At 53.1% G+C, this 15,605-nt stretch overlaps 1 protein-coding gene and 1 pseudogene across 2 annotated transcripts; one reads left to right on the forward strand and one right to left on the reverse strand.

Annotated features, from left to right (window-relative positions):
• Positions 1-10: 10 nt before the first annotated feature.
• Positions 11-2,606, reverse strand: LOC148056202 (uncharacterized; annotated as a pseudogene). The gene is made up of 3 exons (XR_015703772.1): positions 2,555-2,606; positions 2,292-2,512; positions 11-145 (listed from the first exon to the last, which is right to left on the reverse strand). The product of XR_015703772.1 is annotated as an uncharacterized LOC148056202 (transcript).
• On the forward strand, positions 2,599-13,516 carry ANAPC2 (anaphase promoting complex subunit 2). Its single transcript, XM_087753245.1, has 13 exons — positions 2,599-2,749; positions 3,498-4,120; positions 4,642-4,774; positions 7,006-7,180; positions 7,328-7,447; positions 7,694-7,811; positions 7,895-8,076; positions 8,227-8,368; positions 9,189-9,264; positions 9,855-10,058; positions 11,570-11,699; positions 12,011-12,246; positions 13,011-13,516. The coding sequence occupies exons 1-13, from the start codon at positions 2,666-2,668 to the stop codon at positions 13,221-13,223; spliced, it is 2,436 nt and encodes an 811-aa protein (XP_087609371.1). The 5' UTR covers positions 2,599-2,665; the 3' UTR covers positions 13,224-13,516.
• The last annotated feature ends 2,089 nt before the right edge of the window (positions 13,517-15,605 follow it).

The raw sequence follows: 15,605 nt of genomic DNA on the forward strand, positions 1-15,605 counted from the left end.
AGGTTGAAAAGCAAGTTTAGGAATGCTTTTGTCCACATGCTTCTTTTTCTTTTTCTTTTGAAGTGCTTTGTGGCTCAGTGGCTTTACCAGCATTCCCAATTTCTCCCTTCAGGACATCTAGCAATGTCCGAGAACTCTCCAGAATCTGGGAAAGAAAGAAATAAAAAGAGCTTATTTTTACATAAACTACCTGTTTCTCTTACAAGTTCCCTTCAAATTCAGCTGATCTACCTTGCCGCAAGAGGGATTCTCCAGCCCTTACAGTATCTTAATTCTTGGTATCGTCCTGTCTCACGGCGGGAATATTTGTGGAGCAGTTTCTCTGGTTCCTGCCCATGTTCTGAATACGAAACCCCTTAAGCGATTTATCGGTCTTGGAGCACGAGGCAGAGGACTTGCTGAAGCAGGCGGGGGGTGAGCTTCAGTTGTTAGGGAGGGAGTAAGTAGTTGATACCTGGGCTTTTTAGATCAGTATTAGATTGTGCTCAGCTGACCCAGTTTCAGCTGTCTTCCACTGTTAAAACTGCACACTTGAGGTTTCTTGCTTAAAGACTAACTCAACTCTACAATGACCTTAAGTCAGACTAAATCTTTCCTTTTATTAATTTTCTTCTATTTTAGCTTATATCATGTATATAATCTAACACTCCCACTTACTATGCACTAGGAAGCAAGGCTACAACAGGTTTAGGAGATGTTGCTGCCTGTCCGTCTCGCCATTTTAAAGCTTTAACAAGGTGGACAACTGTACAAAATGTGAGTAGGGTTGTAGTCCCAAAGCTCATTTACGTTCCTGTGAACTTGTGGAAATCACTAAGAGGTCAGAGAAGAGACGAAGGTCGGTGTCCCGCAGGACGAGACACCAGCAGAACGCGTTGGGGGGACCTTGCCATCTTGTCCATGGAAGAAGGTGGAGTCCTGCGGCTGTCACGGGCTGGGGGAAGGCAAGGGGTGCGATTACAGCCAAGAGAGGTACAGCCCTAGGAAGGGGACTTTATTACCGGTTTCTGTTCGCAGGACGTCTGCATTTCCTCTCCTACCTACCTCTGCTTTTCACCTGCTGTGACTGTCTTTTAATTTCAATAAACATGAGTTCATTTGTAGGCTGGGGGGTTGTGACTTGTGTCTCAGGGGAGGTTTCTTTTAAAAGGTGCTGTTTGTTCATGTAGCTTTACAACACAATTTCTAAGCTGTTAAATTTTTGTGCAAGTTCCCCCCTTCACCCCAAACCATCAGGTCTTGAAGTAGGCTGAGAAAGCAGCTCCGGCTCATCTGAAAAATAATTGTCACTGGAAAATACTGAATTTGGGAGATGAAGAGGATGCGACACCGAGTAGTGACCACAAGGAAAAAAAAAAACACATGGGAAAAGGAGAATGCAGGCAGCAGCTAACAGGGGAAGGGGTGCTCTTGAACTGAAACAGCTCTTTGTTACCAATAGAGAGAAGATCATTGCTTATCTGAAAGTGAGCTGGGAAGATCCTTTTATTTTTTATAAAAGCTGGTCAGGGTGTAATTCAGAAGTGAATTCAGCTGTTATCCTCTGCACATGTCCTTTCGAGGGTATGGTTTAGCGGTGGACTTGGCAGTGACAGGTTAACGGTTGGACTCGATGATCTTAAGGGTCTTTTCCAACCTTAACAATTCTGTGATTCTATTGATTCTGTGAAGCAGCCCCTGCCTGGCAGAGTTTAAACGTACGGGGGAGAGGCGAAGGGATCGAGCCATCCCAGTGACTGAAGTAACAGAAACAGCCCTGGTGCTGTTCGCCTCCTTCCCACCTCCTACTGGTCCAACATTTCTACTTTTTTAAGTGATGTTATTCCACTAAAGCTGGAAGAAGTTACATGAACAGTTGAGCAAAAAGAGCGCCTGGTAAGCTAACAGCTCTGCCATCACGGTTTGTTGTTACCTGCATGAATTCATGGTCTTCTGGGTCAACGTCTCTGGTTTCCTCCTTTTTTCCCCCCCCAAACGACAGTTTGTGAGAAGGTCTTTTTTTAGGGGCCCATTCCAAGGACCATCTTGATGTATTTGGACAATATGCTTTAACTTAACCTCCGCCGGTCCTCCCCTGGAGAGGGGCGCAGCAGCCGTGCAGGCGGGGGGATGCCGGGGCCCCTCGGCTTCCCCAAGCTCAACCAGCCCAGCCCAGCCCCAGCCCAGCCCCAGCCCAGCCCCAGCCTCCCCACCAAGGGGCCGCCCGTGCCGGGAGCCCCGGCCCGCCCGGCCCGGCCAGCGGCAGGAGGCGTCGCCCCGGGGCCGGGCGGGGAGCCCCGGGCGGGGGGTACCTTGCCGTAGGCCGCCTCGGTCTCGGCGATGGTCCTGTCCAGCTCGCCGCGGGCGACCAGGTGCCGCGCCAGGCTCTCGCTGGTGCGGGCCAGCCGCTCGGTCAGCGCCCCGATCCGGCCCTGCAGCCGGCTCCGCTCCGCCTCCTCCTCCCGGATCCGCCCGCTCAGCTCCTCCCGCCGGGCGCGCAGCTCCGCCAGCCCTGCGCGGCACCGGGCCCGTCAGCCCCGGCCCCTGCCTTTGCCCTTGCCCCGGCCCCGCTCACCCTCCCGCAGCTCCGCGTTGTACCCCCGCAGCGCGGCCGCCGGCCCGCTCATCGCCCCGGCCCGGCCCCAACGTCCCGCCGCGCCCCGCCTCTTCCTGCGGCGCGGCCCGCATGGAGCCGCCGGCGGGCGCGGAGCTGTCGGCCGCCTGGCACACGCTCAGCACCGCCCTGGTGCCGCCCGCCGCCCTGGGGCTGGTGAGCGGGGCCGGGGGAGCGGGTGGGGGCCGGGGGGGGCCGCGCCGCTCCCCCTCACCTCACGCCGCCGCCCCGGGGTCCCTGGGCCCTGGCGGGGCCGGCCGCCTCCGCGGGCCCGGGGCAGGCCCCGACCGCCCCGGGGTGGCTGAGGCGGCCCCAGCCTCGTCCCCCGGCCTGGCCCCCTGGGTCTGGGTGTCGGTGCTGCCGCGGGGCTGGGGAGAGAAGCAGCCGGGGCTGCTGGCTTGGAAAGAGGGGAAGGGGGGATGTGGCGGTGTGGCGGCTTGTGTTTGCTCGGGGGGCGGTCAGGGAAGGGCCGCGGGGTCCAGCCGCTCCCCTCTTCCCCCATCACAGCAGCCGGGAAAGCCTCCGTGCCAAAAAGGGGTGCTGCTCCCCCGTCCGTGCTGCAGCTCTGCTCCCTGCTCGCTCCCCGAGGGAGCCAACGTCGGCCAAGGAAGGCTTTGCCCCAGAGCTTGGCTTTTCGGGGACGTGTGTCCTGCAGCAGCTGCCAACAGGGACAGCGATGGATGGCGCTTGGGTCTTAGGCCTGGGAGGTGGGCGCTTGGCTTCCAGCAGCAGGCTGAGACCCCAGCAGGTCTCCGTGGAGGAACGGTGTCCGCCTGGTGCTGTTTGACAGCAGAGTCCATCTGCGTTTGGTCCCCGCTCTTTGAGATGAGCGGTCTCTTCTGCCGCAGGTCCTCCTAGAGGAGTCTTTACGCATGCTTAACTTGGTATCCCCTCCGCTTTTCAGGCAGCACCGAGGTCCAATGCTGTGGGGCCGCTGAAGGATGCCGACCTGCGGGCAGCTCTGGACGTGCTGCGGTGTTACGACTTGCACTCCATTGTGGAGGAGTGGTTCATCGAGGTGCTGCAGACGGACCTGCAGGCAAATATAGCTCCTGAGTTCTGGAACTGCATCGGCCAGTATGAAAACACAGCTGAGGAGCCCCAGTGCTCCTCGCTCCTTCTGGATGCGTTTTGTCTTCTCAAGTGCCGCCTGGACCCCTACCTGAACAGCCTGGAGCTTCTGGAGAGGTGGACCAAGGCAGGCTTGCTCCTGGGGACAGGTGCTCAGATGCTGCAAGAAAAGGTCTACACCATGTTCAAAGCTATCCTTTTCTTCTCCACTACCAAGTCCTTCCAGGAAATGATCCAGCAGTTCTACAGCCGCACTTTCAGGATATACATGCGGCAGTGGAAGAAAGGAGAAGATGGAACGAACGAGTGCGAGAGCAGCATGAGTGAGACCGAGCAGGAGAGTGATACGGAGGAGGGCGGAGGAGAGAGCCCGCTGTGCGCGGGCTGCAGCAGCAAGAGAGAGCAGTGCTGGTGCCCCAAAGCCATGGAGCAGTTTCAGCAGCTCAATGACATTCTGTATGTGGGTTACGGGGTGGTAGCTGTTGCTCAGAACAAGCAGATGGCCTGGATGGGGAGCAGCAGCAGGTTTTCTTGATATCTGAAAACGGGAGGAGTTACGTGGGAGGTCAGGCTGTATCATGGCACTGGCTAGGGAATGTGACACAGGGGTTCTGCAGCTGGTTGCCAACTGCTGGTTGAACCGGAGCAGGTCTTTAGACAGAAAGTTCTTCTCCCTGGGTATGAGAATATCTTCCTCTTGCTCTAGGGCCTTCTGTCCACAGAGAAGGAAACTCTTCTAAACGAAAAAGCTTTTGATGGCTAGAAAATAATATTTCTAAGGAAGATGGGATAGAGGTCACGTCATGTGTTATATATGTAGTGCGTCTATGCGGCTATCGGAGCGTTTAAACTAAGAGCTAGGCCTGCATCTGTGGAGCACACAGGGAGGAAGGTGCCTGCAGGTAGTTAGGTTTTCTTTATTTGCTTGTACCTTTGCTTCCATACGCTCTGAATCGGGTCGCTGTCTGTATCTGTAGCCGCCGGCTGCATTTGCTGGAGAGAGTGAGCGCCGATGCCGTCACGACCATCTTGCACCGGATGATAGAGGAGAGGATGGAGCAGAGATGCAGGGGCGAATACGAGCACTCCTTCCTGAATGAGTTCCAGGAGGTAGGGCAGGCGTGCGGGCAGCGGGGGCCCGTCCCTCAGAGATGGGCAGCTGCTCCTGTTACTGGTTTAACCGCTCAGGCTAAAAGCAGTTTCCACCTGGATGCCTCTGGTCCAGGGCTACGAATCCCACCATCCCTGGGAGAAGAGGTGGTTAAAATTCCCCATTTTGGTTTAATGTTAGAGGGGAAGGTTTGCTCTGACCTGTGCATAACGACCATTATATTTCACCTGGTGATGTCCATAGTAATGAGGGAATTTCTCTGGTTCCATTTTACAAACCACAAGAACACGTAGTGCCGCCTAGCCTGCAGAGGACCCTCCCTCTGCGTAGGTGGGCCCGTAATTAGAATTTGTGTGGCTGTTTTCTTTCCTCTTTCCAATTTTTCAGCACCCCTTTAAAATAGGAAGCGAGGATGGGAGATGATACTCTGGTATTGATCTCAACCAGTGGGCCACATACAGAATTAAAATCCTTCCTTGCAACTACCCAGCTGTTTTGCTGCTACCTTAAGCTGCGTTCCTGTTGGGCTGTTTACCCAGTATGACCTTAAAATAAAACTCTTCTCCGGGTTATGGCTCTTCCAGGATACAGTCCTGGCCCTGCAGGCTTGCCCTGCGCTCTTTGTTCCTCGATGCATGACCTTGCCTTTGCCTGTGTTGAAGAACAATGTGTGAAGTCAGGTTGCCATGCAGAGCAGGCTGCTCTCCGTGGTTGCCCTAGTTTCCTTGCTGTTTGCCATGCCGGCCGTTTTTGTCGTCTGCAAACATTGGCAGTCGTTTTAGATTTACTTCCCTTTAGTTGCTGTGCAACACTTTCTTTATTGGACATAGCGTGAAATGCTTTTGGATGGCCCGGAGATTGTTTAAGGACATTTTAAGGGCACCAGAGAAAATGCAACTGCATTCCGCTGGTCAGACGTTGCAGAAGGTCCCCTTGCTCCCACCTCTGCAGAAAGGCCACCGTGTTTGGCCACAGAAATATTGGAGCATGTCAGAGTTAGGAAGAGATAATTTTAAGGAGAAGAAGCGCAAGCCTAGCAAGCTAATGGTAAAACAGAAGCCTGAGAAACAGCTTGCTGAAAGTGCAGACAGCAAAGCCCCTTTTCCGACACATCAGCAGCCGTATCAGGCTGTAACAGGAGCACTCAGAGAAGATAAACTCATGGGGAAAAATGGGTTGGTTTGATGATAATTGTATTCCTTAAAATTGAGCTGCTTTGCATCAGTTATAGTCCTTTCCTCTTGTCCTTTAGGAGCATTCTCTGTCAGCTCTTCCACCGTTTTGCCCAGATCGGTGCCCAGGTGCTCTGTAGTTCTCAGGTTCATCCTGCCCTGTAATTGCCAGAACTTGGGCATTTTGTCGGTGTTTCCTCACGCCAGTAGATAATTAAAAATTAACATCAGCAAACCAGACCTTGACTTAGCATTTTTGCTTCAGGCTGTCAGAATCTGGTTATCAAAAAATATTAATATCTAGTAGCTATTGATACTCAAATACTATCCCAGGAAGTACCATGTATTTGCCACTTTAAAGAGGAAATTAAAAAAAAGCATTTCTTTTGAACATCTGGATATTGTAGTTGAGTACCTTTTGAAATTTCACAATTACCCATTTCTCTGTAGAAGACTAAATCTCAAATATAAAAAATTCACCTTCCGATGCTCTCTGTTCAGGTTTTTATCTTATTATTCATGGACTAGGCTGGTATTTGAGATCTGGGTTTCAAGTGCCTGACTTTGGTTGGTAAGGGTCTGTCTGTGAGTCCTTGGGATGGCTTGCTTGCCACTGGTTTCAGGAATTGTAGGAATTTTGGGCCAAGGATGATGTGATAGGCAATTTGCTGATATTCGCATACAGAGAATAGTTCTGCAAGTACAGAATTGGAATGGAATTCTACAAGAATAGAACAGTCTGCAAGTTTTTGAATATACCCTATCCTTTTTGGAGCCCAGCGCCTATGCACAGTCCTCAGTCACCCCTTACCTTCTCATACACATCCGCATAGTTTATATCCTGTACCTTTAGTTAAAGTTCATGTTCTTTCAGCTAGGCTTTCCCCAGCTATAACCCAGGCCAGGGTGACTGGAGAGCAGCTGGAGGTAACGCTGTGCTTGGCTAGCTGCCCATTTCTGCTTGCTGTGGTAGCTGCCTGGTGATGGGATAAGTGGGACGTGGTTGTGCATCCAGCTGTGGTGTTCACCATCTCTGTACTCTCCCTCTCCTTGTGCAGTGGATTGAGAAGGTGATTGGCTGGCTCAGCAGGGTTTTTCTGCAAGATGGTCCCTTGGCACGCTCCTCTCCAGAAGCTAGCAGCACCTTGAAGCGCTGGCGGTGCCACGTCCAAAGGTTCTTCTATCGCATCTACGCCAGCATGCGCATTGAAGAGCTCTTCAGCATTATTCGAGGTAGGTGTGACCCATTTACTCTTCATTCACTCTTGGACTTGGGTTGGATGAATGATAGATCTGTCTTCATCTCCTCATGTGCCACGCTGTCTCCTCTTGCCTTCCCGTGGAGCATGGCATTGTTTCTAATCACTGCTTGGTTTGTAGATTTCCCAGAGTCGAAGCCTGCTGTGGAGGATCTCAAGTTCTGCCTGGAAAGGACTAATCAGAGGCAGCAGCTGCTCAGCTCCCTGAAAAGCGCTCTGGAAATGCGACTTCTGCATCCTGGTGGGTTTTACATCACTGTGTATGTCATAACACTGTAAGGAGCCTGGGCATGAGTGGGGATCTACTGGGAGCCATCACCTGATTTCATGTTTGATGAGTGAGAGGCAGCCAGGCTGCGCACATCGCGTGCTCTCTGTCGGAGTGCGCACGGGCAGCGGTAGCTGATTATACCCCAGCCCCTTCTTGCCTCTCCAAGCCATTAGTCTGTGCTCTGGGACGCTGACTGCCTCTGCCCCTCTCCTGTAGGAGTCAACACATCTGACATCATCACTCTGTATATCTCGGCCATCAAGGCCTTGCGGGAGCTTGACCCCTCCATGGTTATCCTGGAGGTCGCCTGCGAGCCCATCAGGAAGTACCTGAGGTAAGAGGCTTGCGGGGCAGCCTTACGCATGCCCTTTCCCTCCTCTTCCCGTCACTCGCTCTGTTTCTCTCGCTTGTTGGCAGGACTCGGGAAGACACGGTGCGGCAGATTGTGGCTGGTCTCACAGGGGATGCCGAGGGCTCCGGTGATCTTGCAAACGAGCTCTCGAAAGCTGACCCGGTGACCCTGGAGAACGGCCAGGAGAGTGACGATGACATCTCAGAACCAGGGGACTGGGTTCCTGACCCGGTTGATGCAGATCCAGGTTAGATGCCAAGACCAGAAGTCCTGGTAGCCTGCTGTTTTCCCTGGTGGGCTGCAGTCTGGAGCAGCTCATTTGCTAGAGCGCTAGAGCTGAGCTGGGCTGGGACAGGTCTCTGTTAGTCTCGCACTCTTGTCTGCTGGATTTCACTAGGAAAATCAAGTTCCAAGCGTCGGTCCTCGGACATCATCAGCCTGCTGGTGAGCATCTACGGCAGCAAGGACCTGTTTATCAACGAATACCGCACGCTTCTGGCTGACCGGCTGCTACATCAGTTCAACTACAGTTCTGAGAGGTGAGGTCCAAGTGCCCAGCCCCAGGGCTTTCCATGGTAAAATCACCTGATGAAGGTGTGCTTCAGACTTGGTCCTATGAATGGCTGTTTTTGGAGCCAGGAATGTCTTTGGCCATTTCCTTTGCAGCTTTGGGTTTGCATCTAGAATTTCACGTGCTCACCTCTTCTTGGACTGCCTCCTGCTCAGTTCTGCCCTTGGCTTGCACAAACAGGGCAGCATGTAGGAAATTCATAGAATCAGTCGTTTAGGTTGGAAAAGACCTTTAAGATCATCAAGTCCAACCATTAAATTGGAGGCACCGACACCCTCTTAGCTCCATCCCCCGTGTTCTGGTGGCCCTCGCAACCTGCACAGGCTGCTTAGGGTCAGCAGAAAGCGTCAAAGTAAGAAAAAGGGATGAAGCATCAGGAAACCTCAGTTGCAACCCAGCTACGTCTCTTGATTCAGCAGCTGCAGTGGTTTTCCTTTCTGTGAAATGCAGCTAGTGCGAGCCACGGCCGGGATGGGCAGTCTCAGGCAAGTGGCTCGACAAATGCTGAGGCTGCGCTGTGTTGTCAAGGGGGATGGCTCAGTGCCGTGCTCCTCCAAATGAAAGGGATGGGAAGGTCTTCAAAAAGCTGCTGGCCTACAGAGGAGGTGACTGCTCCTCACTTAGATGCGAGGAGGCACCCTGTTCCGATAACGTGCCTTGCAGGGCTTCCTGGGGAGAGCACCCTTGTGCCAGGGGCTGTTTTTTCTGGCTGTGTGGCAAGGGGTGGAGGCCAAGCCAGGCTCGTCTGTCTGAGGGACCTGTGTCTGATCTGGTGTTTCTTTTATCAGGGAAATCCGCAACGTGGAGCTGCTGAAGCTGCGGTTTGGTGAAGCTCAGATGCACTATTGTGAAGTCATGTTAAAAGTAACTTTTTTTTTTTTTTTTTTTAAATTCAAGTCCTGGGTGTTTGAACTCATTGGGGAAGGGGAGGGACTTGAGGAGTGACCCAAAAAGGGTCTTTTAGGAAAGTGGGGTTCCCAGAATCCCAGTGAGGGGGCTGATTTGTGACAGGCAGAAGTGCATTCAAAACCATGTCTGTTTTTTAAGCCCTGTGGGTTGGGTTATCGGCTCTGGGAGGGGGTTGCTCCGGTGCCGTTGTGTCTCCTGCCCTTCCTGCAGTACAGTAGTCTGGCATTGAAGAGCTGGGCTCTTCCAGCTCCTCCAGGGTTGGGACTCTGGAGTTCCATTCACGTGGAGCACTGTGGGAAGAACACAGGTCTGGAGGGGCTCCAGAGTAGGCTAGTGCTGAGTTGTAAGCCCTTCCTCAACCTCCCCACAGATGTTTCTGAGTATGTAGCAGACTTTCTAGTAGACACACATGATCATGTCCTTTCCAATGTCCCCATCATCATTTGGAGACAACGCTAGTCACCTTGTTTAAGCTTCTCCTTTACTAAGGGTTAGCACTGACTTGGAAGAGAAGGAGCTGCCTTAGCTTCCTCTGCCTTTTCCAGGATATGGCTGACTCGCGACGCATTAATGCCAACATTCATGATGAGGAAGAGAAACTCCCAGAGGAGGAGAGGCCACCGTTCAGCCTCGTTGCCGTTATCCTGTCAAGTGAGTTCTGGCCACCGCTGAAAGAAGAGAAGCTCGAGCTTCCAGAGCAGGTCAAGGAAGCCATGGAAGCGTATTCCAAGAAGTATGAGAAATTAAAGGTGAGGCAACCTCAACCCTCCTTAAAAAAGGCGTATGCTGTTCAGGCTGTTACATAGCATGGATTTTGCAAAGTCCCGTTTAACATCCCTTCAATTTTTTAGCTGCTGGTACACCCACACTGTTACGGTGGAATCCCAAAGTCCTTCAGCTTTGAACCGGCGTTAGAAGCTGCGCTAACTTAGCTATTTCCAAAAGAAGGGTTTATCTCTATGGGGTGCCTGGGTCGTTGTGATTGCTGTTAGGGAAGAATTTTTTCTAAAATATGCCAGTGTTTCTCAGTTAAATGGATACTGAGGTGGAAGTTCTTAGGCATCTTAAGTCTGGTCTAAGCTTGTTGGCCTAAGTTCTATAGTAAGAGTGTCGTCCTGTCCCTGTTGGGCCTCTCTTCTTCACTACTCTGGCACTCTCCTCCCCTGTTTGTCCTCTTGAAAAGAAGCTCTTCTAACATGGTCTCATTTTACAATTCACTCTTAGTCTGGAGTTAAGTGAACGTTGCTTCCTCTTCTGTCTGTGGTCTCTCCTGGGTTGTTTCATTCCTTTCTGGAGGGTCCCTGAACTCCATGTCAGACAGTTCAGGTGCAAGCATTTTTGGTCACTTTGGCTGTGGCTCAGACAAAGACTGGGTCCGTGCCTTTATAAATAGCATGGAAAGGTGAAAGTCCTGGCTTTCTCATCTTGCAGCTTCTTGTCTGGTGGAGTGCAGAGCACGCATCTGGAGCGTGGATGGTTCAGATCTAGCTGCCATGCCGGTGTAGTGTCTGTGTGCACACGCAGATGATTCTTTGCAGCCAACCTGAACACAATTTGGTGTCTCATGCAGATGTTCCTCTTTGCCTGTCCGCTTGTGCTCTGACTCCACTTCAAGCTTGTTTTCTATATCCTTTCTTGAACGTTATTATACACCAGGTGATACATGCCATGCAGCTGGGAAGCTCATAGCTCTAGATCCTGTCTCTTCTCCTGCTGTAGCTACGTGCCACGTGTGGATGCCAGCTGATTTCTGTGCCTGCAAAAAATTAGTTAGGAGAGGATGGAGGAGGGGATGCAAGGAGGAAGCAGCCTCCTCAAGCATCCTCAGCCTTCAAAGTAAGCAGTCCTCTTTTCATGTCAGTATCAGAAGAGATTCCTTCTCTTCTGAGGAAATCCTGTCCCAGATGAGTATTTATTTTCCAGTAGGAGTTTGCCCTGAGTGGCCCAGTTGGTCTTCCAGTGTTTCCTCAACCTGTGCTTACCCCACCAGAGAGCTGAGTGGCTGGCTTTCAGTCAGGAGAGGAGCATTGGTCTTGGGCAAGGGCTGGACAACAACTTGTGCCGAGGAGGATGTTTCCCATGGTGGGGTAGGGAGCAGCTGGGTGGTGGCAGTGCTGGGCCACTCAGGAGGAGGGGAGCAGCTTTCGTATCAGGCAGAGGTGTATGGAGTGCAGCTGGCCCTGGGGCGTTTGCAATAACGCAGCCCTTAGTGGTACCTGTTAGAAGATCTGCTGTGAGTGGCTGCTTCTCCCTTTTCCAGGCCATGAGGACCCTGAACTGGAAGTACCACCTGGGCCTGGTGAGCTTGGATGTGGAGCTGGCAGATCGCACCCTCTCCCTCTCCGTCTCTCCTGTGCATGCCGCCATCATCCTGCACTTCCAGACCAAGAGTGAGTGCCGTGGCAGACTCGGCGTTGCCACCCGTGGCTGTGTGCTTCCCGCGGGTGGGTGGAAGGCCACGTTGCTGGGGTGGCTGTAGGCTCTGAAAGCTCTGGCAGCAGGACCAAGACCTGGTTCAAGGGCTTGGATCTACCACAGGGCTCAGCCAGGTCTCCCGCTCTCCTCGGGAGACAGCACCCAGCAGGGCCACAGCTCAGCACCCAGGCTGCTTTCAGGCAGTTGCTGCACACAGCTGCTTGCTCCTGGCAGTGGAGGTGGGCAGATGTCCTGTGCTTTTCTCTGGTATCTGGGGTCTCTGCAGGTACGTGGACGCTGACAGAGCTGAGCGAAGTGCTCAAGGTGCCCGTGACATCGCTGAAGCGTAAGATGACGTTGTGGCTGCAGCAGGGGGTCCTGCGTGAAGAGCCCCAAGGCACCTTCACCGTGATTGAGGAGGAGCAGAAGGACCAGGTGGAGAAGGTCGTTCTGATAGACAGCGACGAGGAGGGGGACTCCGCCATGGCGTCGCAGGCTGACCAGAAAGAGGAAGAGCTGCAGGTACCCGTCCGTGTGTCTCAGCTGCTCGCGAAGCCGGCAGGACGATGCAAACATCCCATGCTTTTGGCTTTGGGGAATCTGATTAAGATGATGGATTCAATTTGCACTTGGGATTTGCATTTTCCACTGCAAGTGGCTAAGTCCAGCATCGGGGTTTTTTGAAGTAGGTATCTCTTGATTAATGCTCGCTGGTGCAGGCGCTGGAACGCAGCTGTCCCTCCAGAACAGTGCCCGGCTGCTGAGCCAGGCAACCATTTGGACATCTCTAAATGTGTTTTTTCAGTTCAAAAAAAGAAAAAGTCTGAGACATGATTTTATATTTGAAAATAGTAATAATTTATTAATACCCAGGCAGCGCTTTTTGGCACTTAGACTGCCAAAAAGGCTTACCCAGCACTAACAGGTGGACCTTTGCCATCTCTGTGTTGTGGTTCCTGGACACTTCCAGTACTTTTCCTACCCGTGTGTTGTGTTGCCTGTGCGTTGTGCCACTGTGCAACACGCAGTTGTCATACTGGTGTTTATCCACTGAGGGTCATGCATGTACTGCACGTCAAATCCTGCTCTCTAGCTGTGTGTCCCCACACCTGGTGCTGTTCTTGGATATTTCCTGTTTAAAGACCACGGGCTCATGGCTGAGAGCAGAACTTACTGCCAGCCACAGCCCTGCTCTGCTTCTGGGATACGGGATGCTAAAGCACCCCTTTTCTTCATGGTATGGATGTCAGCGTGGTTTACTGTTGCTTGCGTGTCCCCCTCTGCAGCTGTTCTGGACGTACATCCAGGCTATGCTGACCAACCTGGAGAGTCTGTCCTTGGAGAGGATTCACAGCATGCTGAAGATGTTTGTGATGACAGGCCCGGTGGTTACAGAAATCGATATACAAGAGCTGCAGGGTTTTCTCCAGAAAAAGGTCCGGGATCAGCAACTCATCTACTCCGGAGGTGTCTATCGCCTGCCCAAGAACTGCAACTAGACTGTGAGCGTCCCTGCCTCCCCCGCTGTGTCACTTCTCCGTGCCTGCGCTCAGCTCCTGAGTGCCACCCAGCTCTCTGCATCCTGCTGGGTAGTTTCTCTGCTCTGGGGGTTTGCTGTGCCCCCTTTCCCCAAAGGGTGTCCTTTTCCACATGGAGACAGCTCAGCAGCAGCCTGGGCTGTGCACCCCACAACTTCTGGGACTGATCCTGCTCCCCACGTTGCTTTTCCTCCCATACGTGAGTGTCTGGGCCCACATCACTGGTTAATAAAAACCAGCAGTCTCCTTTTTCAGATGGTACCAACTCTTTTCTTTCCTCTCGGCGGAGCGCTCTTGGCATCAGCCTTCCCACGTGGAAGGGGCAGGCAGGAAACTCCCCAGTCTGCCAGGCACCGTCTCTCTTGCGTTGGGTCTCATCTGTAGCCCCGGGAGGGTTTGGGAGGGGGGCTGCTGGCTCCAGTTGCTGTCTGGGTCTCTGTGTGTGGCTAAAGCAGCGTCTTGCAGCTGGCTGTGATGAGCGAGACCCTACACAAAAGCAAGCGTTCATGCTGTCTCCTTTGGCTTCTGTGGGCGGAAGACTCCAGGGCCTGCTTACCCTTGGTTGGGACTCTTAAATTGTGTGGAATAATTTTATTGTGGGATGAAGAATGTTTTAGATGGATGGGACGTAGCAGTTCTTCAGGGCAAGCTGTTTAGTTGTGGAGGATAAGCGGATTACCCAGGCACTGGTAGGATTGCTTTATTATGGCAGGAATACACATCTCCCTTCCAACGCCACGGATGGTGCCGTCGAGGGTGCGTCATCTTGGTGGGCTTCAGAGTTATTGGCACCGCTGAGCTCCACGAGGCAGCTGGATGGGGATCCCCGAGCTCCGCTGGTTAAGCATCGTGCCCCCAGCCTGGGTACAAGACCAGGCAATGGGTTTCAGGATTGCGTTCAGTCTCCACTTGATAATGTTCAGGGTTCCTCAGTCCTGCTTTCCGGATGGGTTTTGCTCATCAGGAGTAATATGCTGAGGAAATCCAACTTTGACTAAAAATTTGCCTTCTGTGAAGCAAAGAATGAGTTTCCTGAGCCGAAGGAGTCTTTCCCCTCCTCTGCTGAATCTGTCCCAGCCTGTGGGCACTGCGGCAGCTGGAACCAAGATACCAAAGGGCCACACTGGCTGCGCTGCTCTGCATCCAGGGGCATGAGGGACTTGGGGAACACGGAGAACAACCTGTACTTCACATTTAACCTTGTTTTTCAGTGCCTAAAGGCCTGGAAGTCCCACACTGTGGGCATCTTTCGGGTAAAGCACTTATCTCCCCCCTGCACACGTCCACGGCTTTTCCTCTGTGGGTGAGAGCGCGCGTTCTTGTTTCCCCGTGGCACTTCACTCCAGGCTCGTGGCCTTGTGGCACTAGAAGCTGGTTGGTGTCTTCTATGAAGCTTAAAATGTTCTTTGTGCTGTAGGGGCTCTGTTAATAACTAAATAAACCCCAGTCTGCGAACGTGTAGGATGTTACTCCAGGTAAAGCCAAGAAGGATGAGCAGCAGCTAATCCCAAATCACAGCAGGCAGGGAGGGAAAACCATGCCTGAACGCACGAGGAGCCCCACCAGAGCCTGGTAGGACATGTGGCTGGATCTGTTGTCACCTGAGGCTGGGCGGGGTGGCCAGGACACGGCACTGCCTCGTCACCGCTGTACCCAGGATGGGATGTGGCAGGGGACTCCCTGGGAGCCACACCTGGGACCCGCATGCCGAGGGCGTGAGACACACAGTCTTGCTGAACCGCAGCTGGTTTAACCCCAGGCGGTCGCTGCTGCCTGCTCGCTGCTCCAGCAGGTCCTGGTGGCTCTTCCCTCCCCAGTTTCGGATACAGGGAACTCCCTTGCAGCAAACACCTCCTGGGGACTTCACGTTCCCTCAAAGGCTGCTCAGCTCCTCGTGCCCTTGCTCAGCTCTTGCTTAGACGCTCACCCACCATGGAGTAAATCAAAGCAGTCCACAAGTGTCTGGACTCCATCCCAAATCCGCGTGCTCTGGGAGGGCGAGAGGGAGCAAGATGTGAGCAGGTTGTGTGGAATCCCTAGAGGATTCCTCTTTCCTACATGTGAGGCAGGTGCAGTATTTATTTTGTTTTATTTTTTCAGGAAAGAAAACCGTTTGAGCACCTGGAAGCATCTGGAAAGGTAGGCAGCTGCGGGGCGGCAGGGTCAGTGGCTGCCGGCTCTGGGAGCCGGAGCTGCCCGGGGTGTGCCACGGCACGTCCCGCTCTGCGCTTCGTGGCTGACTGTCGAACGTCTGGGCGCGCTGCGGCTGCGACAGGGCGGGGCAACGCCTCTTTTTGATCTTTTGAGATCAAAGAAACCGCCAGCTTTGCAGCTCTGCAGCGG

This window comes from Nipponia nippon, unplaced genomic scaffold, assembly GCF_047370975.1.
Source record: "Nipponia nippon isolate SJK-2023a ecotype South Korea unplaced genomic scaffold, ASM4737097v1 scaffold_16, whole genome shotgun sequence".
NCBI lineage: Eukaryota > Metazoa > Chordata > Aves > Pelecaniformes > Threskiornithidae > Nipponia > Nipponia nippon.